Source organism: Halictus rubicundus, chromosome 12, assembly GCF_050948215.1.
Source record: "Halictus rubicundus isolate RS-2024b chromosome 12, iyHalRubi1_principal, whole genome shotgun sequence".
NCBI lineage: Eukaryota > Metazoa > Arthropoda > Insecta > Hymenoptera > Halictidae > Halictus > Halictus rubicundus.
The window spans coordinates 29881-54107 of NC_135160.1; the positions used below are offsets into that span (position 1 = coordinate 29881).

The 24227-nt window shown below is 35.6% G+C and overlaps 2 protein-coding genes across 2 annotated transcripts; one reads left to right on the top strand and one right to left on the bottom strand.

Moving 5' to 3' along the window:
• The first annotated feature begins 18085 nt into the window (after positions 1-18085).
• Positions 18086-18857, top strand: LOC143359683 (uncharacterized). The gene is made up of 3 exons (XM_076797806.1): positions 18086-18283; positions 18360-18680; positions 18789-18857. The coding sequence occupies exons 1-3, from the start codon at positions 18125-18127 to the stop codon at positions 18795-18797; spliced, it is 489 nt and encodes a 162-aa protein (XP_076653921.1). The 5' UTR covers positions 18086-18124; the 3' UTR covers positions 18798-18857.
• Positions 18858-20695: 1838 nt separating this feature from the next.
• Positions 20696-23786, bottom strand: LOC143359616 (uncharacterized). The gene is made up of 6 exons (XM_076797661.1): positions 23632-23786; positions 23066-23324; positions 22772-22834; positions 22561-22689; positions 21002-21214; positions 20696-20701 (listed from the first exon to the last, which is right to left on the bottom strand). Exons 1-6 carry the CDS (start codon positions 23706-23708, stop codon positions 20696-20698), a joined length of 747 nt encoding a protein of 248 aa, XP_076653776.1. The 5' UTR covers positions 23709-23786.
• Positions 23787-24227: the final 441 nt, after the last annotated feature.

The following is a 24227-nucleotide window of genomic DNA, read 5'->3' on the forward strand; positions in this document are numbered from 1 at the left end:
TATCGGAAAGTAGTAAAAAATATCACCTCGCAATTCTAATTGCGGATCAGACAGGATGTCAGTATCAGTCAACGTTCGAAAGGATAATATCATATAAGGGAGAAAAGACCGCACTTGTTCAAAAAAAGGTAGATGAACTTATGTCACATCACACAAACGTAATAGTAACTTGTTCGAAATCCGGAAAATCACAGGAAATTTATAAAATTTAATATATAATTATTATATAAATAATAATATATAATAATAGTAAATAATCCTGTTGTTAGTAAATAAATACATGCTATTTATAATTCAGAATGCAATTTTATGCGTGTTAATCGATTGAAAATATAAATACATAATGATAAAACATAATAAAATTTTTAAAAAATGCGTTAGTAGGCAGGATTTGAACCCTGATCGTCGGGGTGAAAGCTTGGCACGCTACCGTCGCGCCACACCAATTTTTGTAGTGTAGAACAAATACGGCATGACATAGAAGATATATACATTTATATATATATATATACAATTTATAATATCGTAATATGAGACATATATATATAATAATATAAATATATTATTACATTTATGCGCTTCGTGGCATAAAAAGAGTTGCTTTAAATTTCATTTAAATGAGATTTGAATATAATTTTCTTTCTGACAGGAAGTAAATTCCGGCTCATTTTCAAGAAGTCCTGGTAATATGTATAAAATTATTATAATGTTAAGAATAAACTGATTCAATTTAATATAAATCAAATGATTTCCTTAGCTTTTGCATACACTGACCGCCATTCGAGTTTCATTTCAGAGATATTAGCGAAAAACTGCAGAGGTAATGTGACAACAAGTCCTGCGTATATCTACGCGCCCGTGGCAATGTATGTGTTAGCATGTGTTGGTCGGCTGAATTGGGCTCATGAGGCAGGAATCAGTTTCACGAAACGCTTGTACATTTACGGGTTTGACGACATGGCAACAGTGAGGCGAACGATGATATGTGGCAACCATGTCTAGTCGCAAGCTTTCTCTCTCAATTTTCGTTTCTCTCTTCTGCTACTACTCAAGTCGGCATTGCATATATTCTTTTTTACCGATATCTCGTAGACGTGACGTAGTTCCACAAAAAAAATTTTAACCATTCCACAATGAGTTTTCCCTACTGGCCGTTCGAGGACCGTTCGAGAATTGGCGTGACAGTCAAGGCCAAATGCCTGCCGGCCCCCTTAAGGGGAGGGAACCGAACCTGACCAGGGCAAGCTCCAAATGCCCCGACACAATAATGATCGTCACGCTATGAAAGAACGAACGGCCGCTAGAGGAAGCTAAATAGTAACATTTCTGTCCAGTAGGGGAGCTAGGAACGTTTTCCAAAGTTCAGTATCGAGCAACACACTGTATTGGTAAAACAGAGGAAGAGAGAATGTACGGACGTACGACAACGTGGATGGCGCTGTCGTAGCTTCGTTCGAATAGCCGTGCCGCGGCACACTCACACACCGCCTGATCAGCGTGTACGTGTGCCGACGGCGATCGCAAGGGTCAGGGATGCCTGGAAATATTTCCCAATAATGCAGTCACGGGACTTGTCAATGGTGAAAAGAGCTAGATGAAAGTTCTATCTAGGGTGGAAAGGTCCTCAGAAGTCGTACTTTTGCATCATCGAGAAACGGTTAGCAATATTCGGCAGCACGTCGTTTCTCAGGGAGGCTATGGAAACTGACATGGCGGCACACTCACACACCGCCTGGTCGGCGTGTACGTGTGCGACGGCGATCGCAAGGGTCCGGGATGCCTGGAAATATTTCCCAATAATGCAGAGACGGGACTTTTCCATAGTGAAAAGAGCTAGATAAAGGTTCAATCTAGGGTGGAAAGGTCCTCAGAAGTCCTACTTTTGCGTCATCGAGAAATGATTAGCTATATTCGGCAGCATGTTGTCCGCCAGAGAGGCCTGTAGGAGCATGAGCGGCGCGTCAACATGGATGGCGCTGTCGTAGCTTCGTTCGAATAGCCGTGCCGCGGCACACTCACACACCGCCTGATCAGCGTGTACGTGTGCCGACGGCGATCGCAAGGGTCCGGGATGCCTGGAAATATTTCCCAATAATGCAGAGACGGGACTTTTCCATAGTGAAAAGAGCTAGATAAAGGTTCAATCTAGGGTGGAAAGGTCCTCAGAAGTCCTACTTTTGCGTCATCGAGAAATGATTAGCTATATTCGGCAGCATGTTGTCCGCCAGAGAGGCCTGTAGGAGCATGAGCGGCGCGTCAACATGGATGGCGCTGTCGTAGCTTCGTTCGAATAGCCGTGCCGTGGCACACTCACACACCGCCTGATCAGCGTGTACGTGTGCCGTCGGCGATCGCAAGGGTCAGGGATGCCTGGAAATATTTCCCAATAATGCAGTCACGGGACTTGTCAATGGTGAAAAGAGCTAGATGAAAGTTCTATCTAGGGTGGAAAGGTCCTCAGAAGTCGTACTTTTGCATCATCGAGAAACGGTTAGCAATATTCGGCAGCACGTCGTTTCTCAGGGAGGCTATGGAAACTGACATGGCGGCACACTCACACACCGCCTGGTCGGCGTGTACGTGTGCGACGGCGATCGCAAGGGTCCGGGATGCCTGGAAATATTTCCCAATAATGCAGAGACGGGACTTTTCCATAGTGAAAAGAGCTAGATAAAGGTTCAATCTAGGGTGGAAAGGTCCTCAGAAGTCCTACTTTTGCGTCATCGAGAAATGATTAGCTATATTCGGCAGCATGTTGTCCGCCAGAGAGGCCTGTAGGAGCATGAGCGGCGCGTCAACATGGATGGCGCTGTCGTAGCTTCGTTCGAATAGCCGTGCCGTGGCACACTCACACACCGCCTGATCAGCGTGTACGTGTGCCGTCGGCGATCGCAAGGGTCAGGGATGCCTGGAAATATTTCCCAATAATGCAGTCACGGGACTTGTCAATGGTGAAAAGAGCTAGATGAAAGTTCTATCTAGGGTGGAAAGGTCCTCAGAAGTCGTACTTTTGCATCATCGAGAAATGGTTAGCAATATTCGGCAGCACGTCGTTTCTCAGGGAGGCTATGGGAACTGACATGGCGGCACACTCACACACCGCCTGGTCGGCGTGTACGTGTGCCTACGAGGGCTGGAAGGGTCTGGAATTCCGCAACCCATTTCTCTATAATACAGGGATGTGAATTTTCAGTAATTATTCGCACTAGATAAAAGGATCAACCTAACATGCTGAATCCCTCGAAAATCCGTAAAAATTATTGTTTGCGAAATGTAACAAATGGTTTGACAAACTATATTTAAATAAATGATTCTTTTCTAGTTTTTATCTCTAGATACAAGTGAACGCATTCTAAATATTTTCAGTAAAAATTTGCTTTCTATAACTCCGTGCCGTGACATTGACACTGGAGGGTGTCATAAATTAGCCCTCCCACGACACTGTCCCGCCGAAGACGAAAGAACTTTCCTGTAACCTCGGTGCAAAACACAGTCATTCTCTAAAGTCTGAAACATCACCGCTTCGCACGAATGTACGATTGCCTAGTAAATATGATCCAAATTATATCATGTTTGGTGTCAATTTTATCAGGAAAATGACGCGAATGTGTTGAGAGAAGTTTCATGAATATATTATGAAAAACAAAAGAATTGGGACATTGCATTAGTATTGTCTCACCGATATACCTGACCCCGCATAATGTTACACTCTTCGGCGGTCTAGCTTCTGGCCCCTTTGAAAGGTAGACACTTGGGGGCGTCATAAATTACCCGTTCTCCGATAGTGTCCTGCCGAAGACGAAAGAGCTGGCATGCAGCCTCGGTGCGAAACACAGTCATTCTCTGAAATCTGAAACATCGTCGCTTCGAACAAATGTACGAATGCGTAGTAAATATGATACAAATTATACCATGTTTGGTGTCATTTTTATCAGAAACATTCCACAAATGTGTTGAGAGAGGTTTCATGAAAAAATAATGGAAAACAAAAAAGATTATGACATTCCATCGGGATTGTCTTACCGATATACCTGACCTTGCACAATGTTACACCCTTCGGCGGTCTAGCTTCTGGGTCTTTCGACAGGTACACGCTTGAGGGTGTCAGAAACTAGCCCTCCCAATATAACCCCAGATAAAAGAGCTAAGGGGCACAGAATGCCTGTGGGATTAGGACAAATTTCACCGATACGTAATGTTACGATAAAAATTACAATCTCATTAAAGACAGTCCAAATGATGCTTCATGTTTTTAATCTATTTATTAATACATGCTTTTATTTTTTTATGCTTTTATGTTTTTAATCAGAACAATATTGTTAATACGAATGACTTCTAGAGCTTATCTAGAGCATTTGGACCGTCTTTAATGAGATTGTAATTTTAACTTTCAAATTTTAATACAAATTTTTTTATCTTTCATTCGTTATTCGAAATTTTTATTTCGATAACTATTTTGCCCAACTCTGCGTATTGATAATATCATTAAAATATACTTACGAAGTTACATACGCCTAGAAGGTATGACAAGAAGGTAAAGTATGACAATTTTTTGAGGAGTGCGGTAACTTCGTGAGGATATTTTAATGATATTATCGATACGTATGCAACTTCATTCGAAACAAATTCGTCGGAATTCCAGAAATATTTAATTTAATTTAATTTAATTTAATTTAATTTAATTTAATTTAATTTAATACAAAATTTAATGCAAATAAAGATTATGCACATGTTTGCTAAATATACCTACTGTAATTATAAAAAAAACCAAGTATATTAAAAGTTACGTTATAAGTTATGAATGAAGTACCGTTATTACCATTATGTATTTCATAAAAACGCAGAAACTCTCGGACCCCGCGTACCGTCAGGCCGGCCAGACAATGCATACAGAAATCCATATAAAATGCGGAACATTGCAAGCGTAGTCGGCCTGGCCGTTCGGTGTGCCGGTCGTTGGGTGTAACATGGGTCAGGTACATCGGTGAGACAATACTAATGCAATGTCATCATTTTTTTGTTTTTCCTTATTTTTTCCTGAAACCTCTCTCAACACATTCGTGGAATGTTTCTGATAAAAATGATACCAAACATGGTATAATTTGTATCATATTTACTACGCATTCGTACATTTGTTCGGAGCGACGATGTTTCAGATTTCAGAGAATGACTGTGTTTCGCACCGAGGCTGCATGCCAGCTCTTTCGTCTTTGGCTGGACACTATCGGAGAAGGGCCAATTTATGACGCGCCCAAGTGTCTACCCTTCGAAGGGGCTAGAAGCTAGACCGCCGAAGAGTGTAACATTATGCGGGGTCAGGTATATCGGTGAAACAATACTAATGCAATGTCCCAATTCTTTTGTTTTTCATAATATATTCATGAAACTTCTCTCAACACATTCGTGTAATTTTCCTGATAAAATTGACACCAAACATGATATAATTTGGATCATATTTACTAGGCAATCGTACATTCGTGCGAAGCGGCAATGTTTCAGACTTTAGAGAATGACTGTGTTTTGCACTGAGGTTACAGGAAAGTTCTTTCGTCTTCGGCGAGACAGTGTCGTGGGAGGGCTAATTTATGACACCCTCCAGTGTCAATGTTATGGAGCGGGCCATCGACGCAAGATACTAATTCGCAACAGGTTGCTTTCAAACCATTAGAGATATTGAAATCAAATTTTTACAGAAAATATTTAGAATATATTCATTTTTATCTGGAGATAAAAACTAGAAAAAATCAATTGATAAATATAGTTTGCCCAACTATTTGTTACATTTCGCGAACAATAATTTTTAGGGATTTTTGAGGGATTCAGCATGTCAGGTTGATCTTTTTATCTAGTGCCATTACTGAAAATTCACATCCTTGTATTATCCAACCTTCCAAGATGCTAATTGGCTAAAGCGCTTTTCACTATGAAAAAGTCCCGTCTCTGCATTATTGGGAAATGGTTAGTGGCATCCTAGACCCTTGCGATCGCCGTCGGCACACGTACACGCCGACCAGGCGGTGTGTGAGTGTGCCGCCATGTCAGTTCCCATAGCCTCCCTGAGAAACGACGTGCTGACGAATATTGCTAACCATTTCTCGATGATGCAAAAGTACGACTTCTGAGGACCTTTCCACCCTAGATAGAACTTTCATCTAGCTCTTTTCACCATTGACAAGTCCCGTGACTGCATTATTGGGAAATATTTCCAGGCATCCCTGACCCTTGCGATCGCCGTCGGCACACGTACACGCTGATCAGGCGGTGTGTGAGTGTGCCGCCGCACGGCTATTCGAACGAAGCTACGACAGCGCCATCCACGTTGACGCGCCGCTCATGCTCCTACAGGCCTCTCTGGCGGACAACATGCTGCCGAATATAGCTAATCATTTCTCGATGACGCAAAAGTAGGACTTCTGAGGACCTTTTCACCCTAGATTGAACCTTTATCTAGCTCTTTTCACTATGGAAAAGTCCCGTCGCTGCATTATTGGGAAATATTTCCAGGCATCCCGGACCCTTGCGATCGCCGTCGGCACACGTACACGCCGACCAGGCGGTGTGTGAGTGTGCCGCCATGTCAGTTTCCATAGCCTCCCTGAGAAACGACGTGCTGCCGAATATTGCTAACCGTTTCTCGATGATGCAAAAGTACGACTTCTGAGGACCTTTCCACCCTAGATAGAACTTTCATCTAGCTCTTTTCACCATTGACAAGTCCCGTGACTGCATTATTGGGAAATATTTCCAGGCATCCCTGACCCTTGCGATCGCCGACGGCACACGTACACGCTGATCAGGCGGTGTGTGAGTGTGCCACGGCACGGCTATTCGAACGAAGCTACGACAGCGCCATCCATGTTGACGCGCCGCTCATGCTCCTACAGGCCTCTCTGGCGGACAACATGCTGCCGAATATAGCTAATCATTTCTCGATGACGCAAAAGTAGGACTTCTGAGGACCTTTCCACCCTAGATTGAACCTTTATCTAGCTCTTTTCACTATGGAAAAGTCCCGTCTCTGCATTATTGGGAAATATTTCCAGGCATCCCGGACCCTTGCGATCGCCGTCGCACACGTACACGCGCATGCTCTTATAGGCCTCTGTTTTACCGATACAGTGACTACTGACGATGAGACAGATCGGGAACATAGTACAGCGCTCGTAGCGAAAAATGTCGGAACTATATTTTGATGAAATACTCAATGATCTAATTTTTCTGGGTGCCCGCTTTCATTTGTTTGATACGTAAGCATACAACGTGATCGGCGTGGCATTGAGTTCCTATATGTTCCCGCTAGGGTGGAAAGGTCCAACGAACTCCATACGAGCTCTGAATCTCTCGATATTTACGATAATGTCACTCGATTAAGCAGTATGCTGCTGAATATTGCAAATTACGGCTAAAAAACGCAAAAGTACGACTTCTGAGGACCTTTTCACCCTAGATTGAACTTTTATCTAGCGATTTTGACTACAGAACAGTACTATTTTTGCATTGTTAACAAATGAGAGCGGGCCTCCCGTACCCTTGCAAAACTCGGGTACGTGTGCGGAACTAGGGAGGGGATGCACTCACACAATCTTGAGCCGTGCCCACCGCCTTAAGTGTCAAATCCATGTTTAGGATTTCCTGTGATGAATCTGTAAAATTAACCGAAACTAATTAATATTTGAAGTGTTAAAATGAATGGTTTTTAGAGTCTGTAGTAAATGTTAGGATATAATGATTTTACTCGAAATATGATATCGATGAAGTCTATATTAAAATATAAAGTTTATAAAAGAAGAGTACAATAATTAAATGTGAATATAATATATCCCACGGAATGCATGAATTATTCAATTTTTGAAATTAATCTGATTGTGAATTAAAATAGTGACAACGAAGAGCGAAGAACTGCAAAATTATACAAATGTGTAGAATTGCTTTCAAGGCTCCTGAATAATTCTGTGTAAAAAAGATAATTTAGATAAGTATATTCTGCCTATAAAACATAATCATTTTTGTAAGGAATGAATACGATACTTTGTGATTTTTCAAATTTATCTTTTACATGTGGTGTACGAAGCAGAACTATTAGCGGAATTATTTTCATTTCAACTTGGACAGATCATGATTATTGCGGGAAAATGTTTTAACGGTGAGTAACATGTAACTTGTGATCTTGAAAAGTATTATATTCTCAAATAAAAAGCATTAATAACTTAATTATATGTTACGTACATGATCGTGCTTTTTACAATTTGTTTTAAAACTGTTAATCACCGTGTAATGTCACGGCAGCTTTTAGAATGATAAATGTAAACGGAGATTGAATTTCCACAATCAGATGTACGTGCTTTTTTATAGACACGTAATCACTTTTCTTATTCATTTTAACTACATAATATACAGTGAAAAGTGAACCTTGCGTTTGAACTTTAATTCATGTATTTTAAATTGTCATGACTGCTACGGAATTTGTCCGCTTCAATGTATGAAGTAAGTAAAGAAAAGATTAAGTAAGCAGTGCTGCATAGAATTCAAATATACTTGAAAAATTATAATATGTAAATAGTTAAAGATTCTATAACAATAAAAAATGGGAACTTAGTAAACTAGACTCTAAACAGTTCTGTCTTTATTTTATTTTATGTTTTGTAAAAGTTTTTTTATTGATAAGTAGTTGTTTAAAAAGTAAACAATCCTTATCATGGAAGTTGAATGTGATTTCAACATTGTTCTTTGTAAGTTGGACATACGTGGAAGTGCGGCCAAGTTATGATAATTTCGTGTTATGTGTGTGGGATTTGAAGTGTCAAAACTATGTGTAGGAATTCTTGTGATGGATCTGTCAATTGTACCGAGACCAATTAATATTTGAAGTGTTAAATTGAATGGTTTTTGGATTGTGTAATAAATTTTAGGTTATAAAGTTTTTACTCGTAATATGATTTCGATAATGTCTGTATTCAAATATAAAGTTTATAAAAGCAGAGTACAATAATTAAATGTGAATATAATACATCCAAAGGAATGCATGCATCATTCAATTTTTGAAATTAATCTGATTGTGAATTAAAATAGTGACAACGAAGAGCGAAGAACTGCAAAATTATACAAATGTGTAGAATTGCTTTCAAGGCTCCTGAATAATTCTGTGTAAAACAGATAATTTAGATAAGTATATTCTGCCTATAAAACATAATCATTTTTGTAAGGAATGAATCCGATACTGTGTGATTTTTCAAATTTATCTTTTACATGTGGTGTACGAAGCAGAACTATTAGCGGAATTATTTTCATTTCAACTTGGACAGATCATGATTATTGCGGGAAAATGTTTTAACGGTGAGTAACATGTAACTTGTGATCTTGAAAAGTATTATATTCTCAAATAAAAAGCATTAATAACTTAATTATATGTTACGTACATGATCGTACTTTTTACAATTTGTTTTAAAACTGTTAATCACCGTGTAATGTCACGGCAGCTTTTAGAATGATAAATGTAAACGGAGATTGAATTTCCACAATCAGATGTACGTGCTTTTTTATAGACACATAATCACTTTTCTTATTCATTTTAACTACATAATATACAGTGAAAAGTGAACCTTGCGTTTGAACTTTAATTCATGTATTTTTTCAATGTATGAAATAAGTAAAGGAAAAATTAAGTAAGCAGTGCTGCGTAGAATTCAAATATACTTGAAATATTATAATATGTAAATAGTTTAAGACTCTATAACAATAAAAAGTGGGAACTTAGTAAACTCGACTCTAAACAGTTCTGTATTTATTTCATTTTATGTTTTGTAAAGGCTTTTTTATTGATAAGTACTTGTTTAGAAAGTATACAATAATTTTCTAGTCACAGAGGCTACATTTTTTACCATTTATTAGATAAACTCAAAGTGTCTTATGATATACACTAATTTTACTGTGCACTAGTTTCTATTATGTGACATACGTAGTATGTCACAATAAAAAAATGGTTCAGGTAAATGTTATTCAGTTTGATGAGAGTTATCACAATAATGTAAATTGATACCGCTTTCCATTTAAAAAACTTTAAGAGTCAAAATAATTTGTTGTGTATTAAGAGATTAGCCTCTGTGGACTAATTAATTTAATAGAAAGATTCTCAGTAAACAACTTGTAACTCTTTATTTGGCAAATTCTGCATATTTAATTAATATTGGGTTATTCGGAAAGTAATTTCGTTTTTTGGGTAAATATTTGAGAAAACCCTATTTCGCAAACAAATAGTTATTGAGATACAAGCTGAAAAAGTTTTTGCAGAATTTGACTTTGTGGTGTTATACGTATAGACAAAAATAATCAAGATAAAATGTTCTACATTCTTTTTCAGCGTATATCTCAATAACTACTTGTTTGCGACATATAATTCCTTTCAAACTTTTTCTCTTCTCGATGAGTAGGATATGTTGATGTAAACAAATGTTTAACAACAATGTTCTTTGTTATAACTAATTTTACGGCAAGTTTCTATATCATCGATAATATCATAAAGAAAAGAATAAACGAAACCAAACCAAAACCGAGTATATCTTCATTTTTATGTTTTTCACAAGCATTTGTTTAGTCAGCGACCATCATTTGTTATTTTACATGGACGCAATTTTACGCACGCAACGCGTAGCTAACAAATATCACAATATATTGTTTGAATCAATTATTCAAGGTAATTATCGTATTTCTATATTCATTTCTATAAAATGTGTAATCTTAACTTTACCATGTCGTTAATGTTTTACCACTTTTTTTTACATTTGTTTAATTGTGGCTGTTCAAAATTCATTGTATAGACGATAATATTTTGTTTTCTGAAACTACGTATATTGTTAATAGATGGAAAAAATCGCAGGGAAAGCGAAAGGGACTTTTATTTATGTACACAACGATTATGCTTACAATAAAGATAGTCGCAGTGAAAACATTTATCGGTGCAACACTCGACGAACTACACGATGTTGTGGGGCTGCAATGACTCTTAGCGATGGTTATGTTACTTTACTAAAACCCCACAACCATTCTAAATTGTTTCATACAATCCAGCGGGAGAAAATGAAGAGTGATATGCTTCAACTATGTCGGGAGACATTAATCCCATTAAAAAAGATATTCGATGACATCTGTAGAGAGTAAATATTGTCCCATATTTTTGAAAGAAAGTTTGAACAATATGAAATAGATTAAAAATATATTAACAAACTAAAAAAATTTTTTTTGTCTAGGTATCCTATTGCTGCAAGCACATTATCGTATAACAGTATAAAAGCTGTACTTTTCCGAGAGAGACAAAAAAGCTACCCACAAGTTGCACCTAATTTAATCGCGATAAGTGACTGCATTGAGATTCATTCTTTCATGGATAACATTACTAAAATAGTAATAAAGGATGAAGAGGGTAAAGTAGCAATTTTATTCACTACTGGCACACTTTTGAAGGTTCTTGATACCTCCCACTGTATCTATGCTGATGGTACTTTTTCCGTAAGTAGTATGCAAGTTATAAAGTAAACTAAAATATATAGGGTGTAACAGAACATATGAGAATGAACTCAGGAACTGTGATTATACTATACCTATAAACAGTGAAAAATATTCATATAAATGAATGTTCTTTCTGTCTTTAATTGTGAGATAAAGCGAATTTTCTGTTTTAATTTTGTGACGCAAAAAATGTCTCTTTGAGAATGATCCACATAAGGATCGAAACATCGAGAAACATGTTTAATTAATTACACATTTGCTGTTTTTCTATAAATGATCAAACCTTGCGCCGAAATCATAAAATTTATTATATACTTATGAGATATATCGGTTTACTGCAGTGTACGGACAGAGTTTGATCTTTTTACAAAATTCGTTACATCTCTTAAACAAAGATAGATCAAGCATATGTTTATATGAATTTTTTCATTGATTAAGATGTACAATCAGCTTCTGAAGTGGATTGCACATATTCTGTTACACCTTGTACAATTTATGTGTGTATAGACACATAAGACAATACACACAACATTATATCAGCGTGTAAAGTGTGTATACATATTATTATTAATATATAAGGTATTTCTATGATTTTGTCCACTTTAATATCGTTGTTGTTTTTTGCAAATTCAAAAAGTTTATTAGACTGAAGTAGCTTGGAAAAAAATTTGCAAAATTTGCAAAAGTTTGAAAATTCATGATAACACTGTCCAACAAAATTAAACTTTTTTCGAGTTTTGCAATACCTGTTGGGTGATTCTTATACACTTTGTCATCCTAAAACCGAATCTGAAAGTAGAATTGCTCAATCACGCAACGTTTTCGAAAAATTTTGGTTTTTGTAAAAATGCCCGATTTTGATACGAAACGACGTGTTACGCAAAAACTAAACACGCGAGAAAGTTAAAATTTGAGTCAAGAGATAGAGGGGACTCTCCTCTACATATTCATATAGTCAATTATATTTTTATGTACTTTCTAATAGTTGTAAATGGTTGTTAAAGTTTGAAAATGTGCCGACGCGGGTACTTTGTACGGTCTATTTTTGTATTTATGTGAAAAATCCTTTATCTAGCAGGAATTTACTATACAGGAATGCATTCTACAGACATTTCTGGTAAAGAAACCATTCACGAAAAGTATTTGGTTCCCTTAATGTACGAGAAGGATCAGAAAATGTTCATTGACAGCGTGTGCGCGACGCGTTCGCGCCAGACGGCCATTGCAGCTTTTTCGCGACTCGCCAGGGCCGTCGCTATGCGTAGTCGACGCTGGTACCACTCAAGTATGTCTTTGCTTACTATGCTTAATTAAATACATTTTTGGGTGCCAATCATTACAAAAGATTATAAAAATACGAGTTATATTCACATTTCATTGTGGAAATGCTTAATAAAGAAAATTGAAAACAAAAACTTACCTATTTCTGATGTAAACAAATTTAAAATGTTTCCGCCTTGCTTGACGTTTGTTCCTGGTATCCCGATTTTCAATAATAAGTGTCCAGCAGTAATCAGCAAGCATCCGCACATAAGTCTTTTCCTTTGTAACGTTTTTCCATTGTTGAAATATCTTGATGAAAGATTAATGCTGGAATTGTATTCCTTGTTTTGATTTTAAAATAATTTCGTCATGAATAGAACAAAAACAGTCCGGCTGATTTATACACTTCCGCGAGATTTTATCGATTTAATATAGAGCGATCTATGTCTTAATTATGTACTTCGATCAATAAAATCGATAAATATAGTCCCATTTACATAGTGTTTGGACTTATTTTAATCGGAAGAATCTTGAATGTCCATTGGTATTACAATTACAAAAATAAGACAACAATTACTGAAAATAAAATTTTCCAGTCACCGCATTGCTGCGGTCAATTTTCTTTCTTAAGCATTTCCACAATGAAATGTGAATATAACTCGTATTTTTATAATCTTTTGTAATGATTGGCACCCAAAAAGACAAAAAAAATGTATGTAAATAGTAAGCAAAGACATACATGAGTGGTACCAGCGTCGACTACGCATAGCGACGGCCCTGGCGAGTCGCGAAAGGGCTGCAATGGCCGTCTGGCGCGAACGCGTCGCGCACACGCTGTCAATTAACATTTTCTGATCCTTCTCGTACATTAAGGGAACCAAATACTTTTCGTGAATGGTTTCTTTACCAGAAATGTCTGTAGAATGCATTCCTGTATAGTAAATTCCTGCTAGATAAAGGATTTTTCACATAAATACAAAAATAGACCGTACAAAGTACCCGCGTCGGCACATTTTCAAACTTTAACAACCATTTACAACTATTAGAAAGTACATAAAAATATAATTGACTATATGAATATGTAGAGGAGAGTCCCCTCTATCTCTTGACTCAAATTTTAACTTTCTCGCGTGTTTAGTTTTTGCGTAACACGTCGTTTCGTATCAAAATCGGGCATTTTTACAAAAACCAAAATTTTTCGAAAACGTTGCGTGATGGAGCAATTCTACTTTCAGATTCGGTTTTAGGATGATAAAGTGTATAAGAATCACCCAACAGGTATCGCAAAATTTTTTTGGTGTTGGACAGTGTAATTTAAAGGAGGCTATCAAGAAATACTTCATATGACCTCTATCACTCTCAAGACGAAGAAAATATTTCTATAGAGGTTTACTTTATTAATTATGTTCTAAGTCAAGAATTTTTCGAGCGACTGCTGACTATAGATGTAGTGTCCTCACTTCCAGCACGGTATTTCATTACCGTGAACTGTCGCCACTTGGACAGGCAAGGACCGTTTCTTGTAAAATAACAAAGACATTGGTAAGACAAGAAAATATTAAAGGCTATAGCCGGTTTTGGGGGCCAAATCGGCCCTGGAAGGGATTTTATTCCAATTTGCGCCATTCGATAGCCTACCAAAAAAGATATCTTTCAGCCAAGTTTTAGCCCTATAGCTCATCTGTAAGGGTAGTTACAGAGGAAAAACGAAAATCCAGTTTTTGGCCCATTTTCCCCATTTAATGACAATTTAAAATTCTGAAAAAAATCTGACACATTTCGGACACCAAACCATATACTTTGAGTCGTTTTCAGATTTTTCCGTTGTAAACTCTGGCTGTAAAAATTGAAAAATACGAAAAAAATCGAAAAAATGCAGATTTCATATGGAAATCTAAGAGTGACCCAATCAGAATTAATTTAGCAATGAGATATTGTCCTAAGTATTATGCTCAATTTTTTTCAAATTCCTGCGATTGGTGCGTCATAGTAGGAAAAAATAAAAACCACTTTTTTTGGCGTTTTTTCCGTGAAAAACTAAGTTATAATTATCGTAAAAATATATTATGTAATATTAAACATCTCTAAGTTCAGGGAAACATCGTCCAGACTTTAAAAATTGCGTAATACAAAAAAGGACAATTATACTACGCAGGATATATCCCAATATTTCGAAGGTATTTTCAACGGCGCCGGTTGGTGCAGTAGCTATGGTCTCCGACTGCGGAACCGCTGAAGACTTTTTGGACCAGGTTCGGATCTCGCCTCGGTCCAATTTTTTTTTTTCTTTAATCACATGTTTTTTCGATTTCTAACCGTATGATTGTTGTTACGCTGTTGTAAAAACATTTTTTAACTATGTTTAAACTATTTTTTAATAATTTTCCGGAAAAATATTTTTGGAGTACTTTCGGCCTTTAGTCATCTACGGGCTGTATTACTTATCTACTTAACATTTTTTTACATGGAATAAGGGATTGATTATTTTTGTGACAGAAAATATATACATGAAGTATTATTAGGAATAATCTGTAATAATTATAGGTGGATTGGTATGCAGTGGAATCATGTATGGCGTTTTCAGTCTTCGTCGCTATCTTCGTCAATTGTCGGTGTTATTTGGTCGTTATTGAAAATTCTGGTGAGCAACTCTGCTGGCCGAACTATGTCTGTGTCGTATCGAGCATAAAATAAATATTAAATGATAGCAGCTACATGTGAGCAACATCCAATAGTGCGATTACCATTGGCACATTCACAACAATACCGTTTTATACCGGAATGACCAGTTGTGTTTGGTATATAATCTATGTAGCATTTGTACGTTTTGCGGTTGATATGTCGCGATTTTACTTCCAATTTTACAATATTATTATTTTCTATTAAATAACGGACATTAATTTTATTATCGTGTTCATCCATTATCTCGGCCAAATACGAAACAGCTTAAGATAATTGGTATGATCCCGTGAAAAGTATCTTCAAATCGTCTTCTGTCATTTCCGGAAAATCAAAAATATCGGTGGAAGATATGTTTTTAAACGGCGTTTTTCTGCGACAGCTGCTCGTTGCTTGTAAAAGATATAATAAAAAACAGCAAAGACTATTGGAACACCTCAATAAAGCAATGTCCACGGCTCGATTGTTTCAGTTAAATGCCCAAAGTCCTGAATCGAAAATGTCCTTCATCAGGAATTTTTCCAGACAACAATGGTTATAGTTTTCCGAAGCATAAACATCGTTTTCATAATATCCCTAATAATATTTTTACTTGACAGAAACAGATACAACAATACCTCCCGACCCCAATATAACACTAGATTTATTATTAATAATAAGTAAAGTACCGACTAAAGATAAAAGATTTAATAGACAAGTCAATGCACTTATTCTATGTAAAAAAAATGTTAAGTAGATAAGTAATACAGCCCGTAGATGACTAAAGGCCGAAAGTACTCCAAAAATATTTTTCCGGAAAATTATTAAAAAATAGTTTAAACATAGTTAAAAAATGTTTTTACAACAGCGTAACAACAATCATACGGTTAGAAATCAAAAAAACATGTGATTAAAGAAAAAAAAAAATTGGACCGGGGCGAGATCCGAACCTGGTCCAAAAAGTCTTCAGCGGTTCCGCAGTCGGAGACCATAGCTACTGCACCAACCGGCGCCGTTGAAAATATCTTCGAAATATTGGGATATATCCTGCGTAGTATAATTGTCGTTTTTTGTATTACGCAATTTTTAAAGTCTGGACGATGTTTCCCTGAACTTAGAGATGTTTAATATTACATAATATATTTTTACGATAATTATAACTTAGTTTTTCACGGAAAAAACGCCAAAAAAAGTGGTTTTTATTTTTTCCTACTATGACGCACCAATCGCAGGAATTTGAAAAAAATTGAGCATAATACTTAGGACAATATCTTATTGCTAAATTAATTCTGATTGGGTCACTTTTAGATTTCCATATGAAATCTGCATTTTTTCGATTTTTTTCGTATTTTTCGATTTTTACAGCCAGAGTTTACAACGGAAAAATCTGAAAACGACTCACAGTATGTGGTTTGGTGTCCGAAATGTGTCAGATTTTTTTCAGAATTTTAAATTGTCATTAAATGGGGAAAATGGGCCAAAAACTGGATTTTCGTTTTTCCTCTGTAACTACCCTTACAGATGAGCTATAGGGCTAAAACTTGGCTGAAAGGTATCTTTTTTGGTAGGCTATCGAATGGCGCAAATTGGAATAAAATCCCTTCCAGGGCCGATTTGGCCCCCAAAACCGGCTATAGCCTTTATTAGTTTCCTTCAAATTATTATGAATTGTTTGGTCATTTCAAGATCAACATACGTGTTTAAAATCCATTTTTATTAGCTACAATAGTAAAAATGTGTCGCTGTTATAAAAAAATTGTCGATGAACTTTGAAACATGAAAAAAATTTTCTAGACAGAAAAACATGAAAATGAAAACAACTATTTTTTTGTACATTTTTTAATCTGTAAAAGTAATGAAGACATTAAAATAGATAAGATAAACGAAATACCTGGTATTCATTGTAATATGTAGTACAGACATAATACTGAATGTATACATTATGTATGAACGGAGTATATAATAAGTGGACTGTTTTTAATTTCTCAGAAGGAACATAAAATGTTAAAAAAAATGTTCTTCCGAAAGGTGTTTGATATGAAGGGGGACATAATGTGATACATGTGATGTGTGTGTGTATTCTTTTACGTACATATATTATATCTCTTATATATATTATATTTTATTTCTATTCAATTCTACACAATTTGTATTTTATTTCCATTCAAGATTTTACCTTCTAAACCACCAATTGCACAACTTTATATTATTCACATTGTATACATGGATACTGTAAGTATAATATGCATTATTAAAGTATGTTATTTTAGTTTTTATACTATAATTGTATAATGTGTATAGGCAATATTAGGAAAATTGTATTTTGACTATAAAGGGTAACGAAAGAATTTATTCCTGAATCACGAGTAACGATATTATTTGAAGAAAAATTATTTATTAGTAACGAATAAATCTGTATCGTAATAAATAAATTCTATCTTTTGTCATTCGAAATTTTTACGTTTGTTTTAAATATCCCATTGTAACATTATTTATTTTGTTATTTTACTACAAGCATAAAAGTGAATACAATTTTTATTCGTTCCCTTTAATACATGTTAACTGCCCTATGATCAGGGTAAAAATGCACATCGTATTGATAGTAATACCAAATTTTAGAGCTTGTATTATACTTGTTAAAGTTTTGCTTTCGAAGGGAGTGGGTACAATATTTATATTGTGCGAAACATTAACAAAAGCTATGTATATAGCAATATGGAGGAAGATAAAAGAATTAGCTACAATGCTTCATAAGAATTTGAAGTTTACGATGACTGACTATGAAACTGCAGCAATGATTGCATTGGAGCAGCAGTTTCCATCGAGCAGTGTAAAAGGCTGCTGGTTCCACTATAATCAGGTTTATATAATTTTATAGGGAATAAAGTTTCTGTCCATAAAAAGATATAATTTTAAACTAATTGTACGTTTTATAGGCTTTATTACGAAAATGGCGCCATTTAGGTCTCACAGATGCACCAACTAAAGTATTGTCAATGGCAATGACTTTAGCTTTAGCTCCTGCAGACCTCTTTGAAAAAGGTTTCACTGAAATTGAAAGAGAAGCAGCTTTTTTTACCGCTGAGCATGCTGCAATTAAAATTTTTATCGAATACATACGATCCACGTGGTGGCCAAAAGCAGAAAAAGTTTCAGTATATGATTGTCCTATGAGAACAAACAATACCACCGAGTCTTACAATAATGTTGTTTCATTGAAGCTAGGAAGAGGAAAAAAAACATATGGACATTTTTGGGTAATTCTTTCATTAATTTTATTTCGTTTATGCATTTTTATTTGTGTATAAAATAAAATTTTATAAAACGATTTCTCATCCAAGCTAAATTAACTGTAAACTTTACAGAAACTCTAAAGCAACTAATAATAGATGAAGAAATTAAAATAAGAAGACTCCATGAAGGACAATGTGTACGTCGTAAAAGCAACAAGAAAAGTGTAATAAGAGATAATAAGATTGGAACACTACAAAAACATCTTGCTAGTGGAAGGTTTGATTTTGTCCTAAATGTTATGCTTAGGTTCCTTAAACTACGTCTGATTGTTTTCTTTATAATGCTTTATAAAATACATAGATTAAAAAATATAATTACACATAAAAGATATTTACTTATTGTTTTTTAGATTAACTTTGAAAGAGTTTTTATTATCGTTTCATAAGGGTCATAAGATATTAATGTATGGAGATTGTGAAGGTAAAGTATGAAAATTGGTGTAGACAAAAATAGGGATTGTTCTAATCGCGCATTGTTTTCATAGCACATTAGTTTTTCCCAGAACCGCAATGACCTCAGTCAAAATAAGCTTCCATCCACCTTTACTTTGAACTGTTAACACATTCACGACTGGCGGTTATCGAGTGAGACTTTTAGCTGTGTACCGCCTATAGCTGAATACCGTAAGGTTAAGAACGTAGGTCTACGACTACGCTATCGGTATTTAGCTACAGAATTTGAAATGTCGTAGGACTACGTTACCTGTCTCGAATGTGTTAATAATTTAAGCACGCGGGACTGGTTAAAACGATGTGTAATGAGGATTCTCATAAAAAAATCATTTAATCTCATTAAGAGATGTTTAAATCTCTGATGTTGATGTTTTAATCTCTTTTATTGATTTACTGAGGTTGCAAAATTTTCAACATTTTACTTATACGTAGACATCATCTAATTAATAATGCATTAATATTAAAATAATAATCACTTTAATAAAATATATAAAATATTTTCCTTATTTATAGCGGATCATGTTTGCACTACTCCAGAACCGATTTCTGTTATAGAAAATGAAATTACTGATCAAAATCAAAGTAAGTTAATACTTAAGGCGGTAGAGTCGTTTCCAGAATTGCAAGGGTGCAGGATGCGCGTTCTCATTTCTCGATAATACAAAGATGGGATTTTTCAGCAGTGAAAAGTGCTAGATAAAAGATTAATCAAGGCCGCGATCGCCCTCGATAGTCCTATTTTTACGTTTATGAGGCGTAATTTGCATTATTCGGCAAGCATGTACCTATGAAAATAGCTATATGCGCAGTTGTATGCTTCTGAATAATGCAAATTGTCTACTGAAAACAAACTTTTTGTATTGCAATCCTGGAAAAACGACTTTACTTGATTAGAGACATATTTAAGACGTCTCAGTGCTGTCTGGGTACAGTAGAGAGACAACATTTAACCAAACTATAATAACAACCGGTAAATCTACAATCTTAATAATTATTTAAATAATTCCAGGCGCATATAAAAAATGTACGAAGAAAAGAAGCAATGAAGAATTGGAGGACAAAAGTAAAATTTATATGGACTAAATTTAGTATTGCTAGAGAAGAACTCATTTCTTACTAAATTGTTTTTTACAGATAATCTGAACGTACGTGGACATACACAATTGCTGGGCAAAAAGGCTAAATTTACAAACTTAAATACGCCACTTGTAATATTGGAAATACTCAATATTTGAGTTTTTAACACAATTTTTGGCGATTGGCCTTTTTGGGTGTACGGTACGGCTATCACTAGACAGCGGATGCGATAATTATTTACTAAGAGATCTTCAATATTTACAACGAGATTCTAATTGACTTTCACAGATGGGTCATACCACGCAAAAACAGACACATTTTGGAGTTAAATTTCGGATTTTGTTCAAATTTAAATATGGTGACTTTTTGATATATTAAAAATTGTTGATTATAGAGACATATAAGAAAACGTGTTACCCTTTTCTCATTGAATCATAAGTCTAGAATTATCATAGCTATGAAAATGAGTCTAAACATGACATCATTTGGACTATCTTCAATAAGCTTATAATTTTTATCGTAACATTACGTATCAATAAAAATTGTTCGATTACACTCGAGTTTGAACTCATTCTCATCAGGAAAAGTACCTCAATTCACTCGTAATAATTTTATGAAGGTATATTGAAAAATCTAAAAGTTTAAACTTTCAATCGTGCGTGATTCTCCATCTGCTTACATTGTATGTATACCGTTTTTTCAGTCGCTGGCTCTTCGACATTCAGAGCTCGACGCTCGGTATTGTACACGCTTACTTGCGATGCCTTCTTTAACCAATTAGTTCGCATGTAAGTCATAAATAAAAGAACATTGGGAAAATTACTTGCTATATTGTCTGCCTCTTCTTGTATAATTAATATGGCTTGTTGAAACTTTGTTTCAGGTACTAAAGCTGGAGACATTGCCATACGCACAACCGTATTAGGTACATTAGTCAAACCAAGCTTGCGCCACATTCGAAGAATAGCCTGCAATATATGTATGACAAAAAATGTAGATTTCTATAATAGACAAAATTGTAATATGTATGATAACATATAACTTCAAACAGTATCACAAACTTGACAATAATGAAACCAGCAACCATGTATATGTGCATTAGGAAATAACTCACGTAGAGTTGTAACAGCGGCTGCTTCATAATCACTCATTATGAATCTTATATTATTTGCCAATTCAGGTATTAAATTAAATATCTTTTTCCATATAGCAGCTGTTACGTATGAAGACGTTCTCCATATTCATTTCGACTAGAAATTCTAATCTCTTTTTCTGAGAACGAAAAGCGTCCCAACAGGCCCCCTTTTATTAACACAAGATACCGTATGCCTTCTTTATATCAAAATCTCTAGACACTCCCCTCTGGCATCCGTTAATTAATATTCTGATAAGAAATAGCCCGGATAACCTTCATTAACCCCTTTTTCCAAAATCTAACTGAGGCCTGCTTTTCATTAGAAATGACAAAAAATGTGACTGTGACCCTACGTGACATTAAATCTTAAACAGAGTACCCCTTTCATTTTCAAGGTATATAAACCCGTTCATTTTCATCCTCTTCGGTTAGTCGAGAAGCGGTTCAGTTGAGATTCAGAAACGGTTCCGTAACGTTATAGTAATCGTGCAGTCACGTCGCGTTACAGAGTCAAGTCTAGTGAGATCGGGTTAAAGTCCCTTTCGAATCAATTCATAACCTTATAGATTCCGTTAGTTCGGTATATATTCTATTTGGCATTCAACAATCGCCATCTAACCCCGCATTGCCAGTGCGTCAACACCGTGCAACATAGGTAAACAATTCCTCTAATTGTACATTTATTATATTCATTCGCGACACAAACAACAACACTTGTAGTAATTTCAATTCAGAATAAATTGTCTTGTTTGTTAACTCGCGTACCCTTAATTATTGCTTAAAATCCTAATATAATAATTGAACGTTCCCACACGATACAATCTAACCGCTCGGATTGTATCAATTAAATTATATAGAAGTTACGAGGCTTACTAATACTTAAATTCGATTCAACGAAGATTTCTCCAACCTAGTGGCTCCTCGATTTCGCATTGAGTGCGTCCACGAAATTATACCATCCTAGGCGGATCCCCGATTTCGCATTGGGTTCTTCCGCATCCTAGCAGCTCCCTGATTTCGCATCAGGTGCGTCCGCGCTCTTATACAACCTCCTTTCGTATCGGGTTCGCCGCGTGTTCCCTAGTGACTCCTCGATTTCGCATCGGGTGCGTGCACGAAGTTTCATCCTCCTAGTAGCTCCTCGATTTCGCATCGGGTGCGTCCGCGTACCTAACTAACAATTGAAACCATATTCCTGGGGTAAAAATCCCCGCGCCGGCCTCCCGCGTCGCTCATAGCCCTGGCTCGTAACACAGCATATAGTGTAGCCGTCCGTCTTTCACATAGAACAAGTATAGTTGCAATACCCTGAAAAAAAGCAATTCTTTATGTTCGTGAAGGAGCATTGGATACAATTTAAGAAGTAAATCTAATATAAATTATGTTTTACATTATCCATGCAGCGTATATGGATGGTGTAGAGCTGCCCCATGTGAGGTTCCTTGGGTAAAACCTAAAATTACAGACGACTACTATTATTTACTATTATTATTATTATCTATTAAGTATATGCACATTAAAAGTTTACTTTGAAAAGTTTGATATACTTGATATAAACATCTAAGTTAAATAGCTTCTGTAATTTATATAACATAGTATAAGTATTGTAGTTATGTAGATTTTAAGATAATTAAATCATTAAAGAAAAACATTATAAAATTTCTAAGAGTTTTATGCTACTTACTGCAAATGTTCCATCAACGAATATTTCTTTTGATTTCTTCAATCCTTCCAGCAACCCATCAGTTGTAATTATTACAGCGGTTTCGTCTTTTAATGACTTCACAAGACATACATTTAGATTTTCCAATGGTTGATAAATTTTCATCTGGCCATACAAAATTTCTAAGGATTGTGGAATTGCGGGTTTGAAATTAGCTCTCTGTCTGTACAACGTTGGCCTTAATTTTGTAAATGAACAATAAGCTGCAGCATCTGGATGTCTTTAAATAAACATTTGTATAATATTTCAATGAATTTATCGATATGTGACACTGTCAACAATTAATTTTTGTGATTTTTTAATGTGTTTTAAATACCCCCCCCCCCCCCCCACGTTCTAAAAATCTAACACAAACTAACTCCGTATGGTTGTTCTTTCCTGTGTACACCTGCTATCCCTAATCATTTCTGCAACATATTCAAAAATCTTTGAAATCGGTGAGAGTGTCACATATCGATAGGTAGATCAATATTTCTCCAAAAAAAGTTAATAAAAGAAACACATAAGAACAGTAAGCATAAACATACTTTCTACAAACATCATCAAATATTTGTTTAAATGGGATCAATGTCTCCCGACTCAGCTTTGTCATTTCTTGTATCATCAAATACCGTGTAGCAAGATATTCTTGACCAGGGTGATTATGGGATTTTATTAACGAAACAGAACCATCGCTAAGAGTCATTGCAGCCCCACAACATCGTGTAGTTCGTCGAATGTTGCACCGATAAATGTTTTCACTGCGACTATCTTTATTGTAAGCATAATCGTTGTGTACATAAATAAAAGTCCCTTTCGCTTTCCCTGCGATTTTTTCCATCTATTAACAATATACGTAGTTTCAGAAAACAAAATATTATCGTCTATACAATGAATTTTGAACAGCCACAATTAAACAAATGTAAAAAAAAGTGGTAAAACATTAACGACATGGTAAAGTTAAGATTACACATTTTATAGAAATGAATATAGAAATACGATAATTACCTTGAATAATTGATTCAAACAATATATTGTGATATTTGTTAGCTACGCGTTGCGTGCGTAAAATTGCGTCCATGTAAAATAACAAATGATGGTCGCTGACTAAACAAATGCTTGTGAAAAACATAAAAATGAAGAT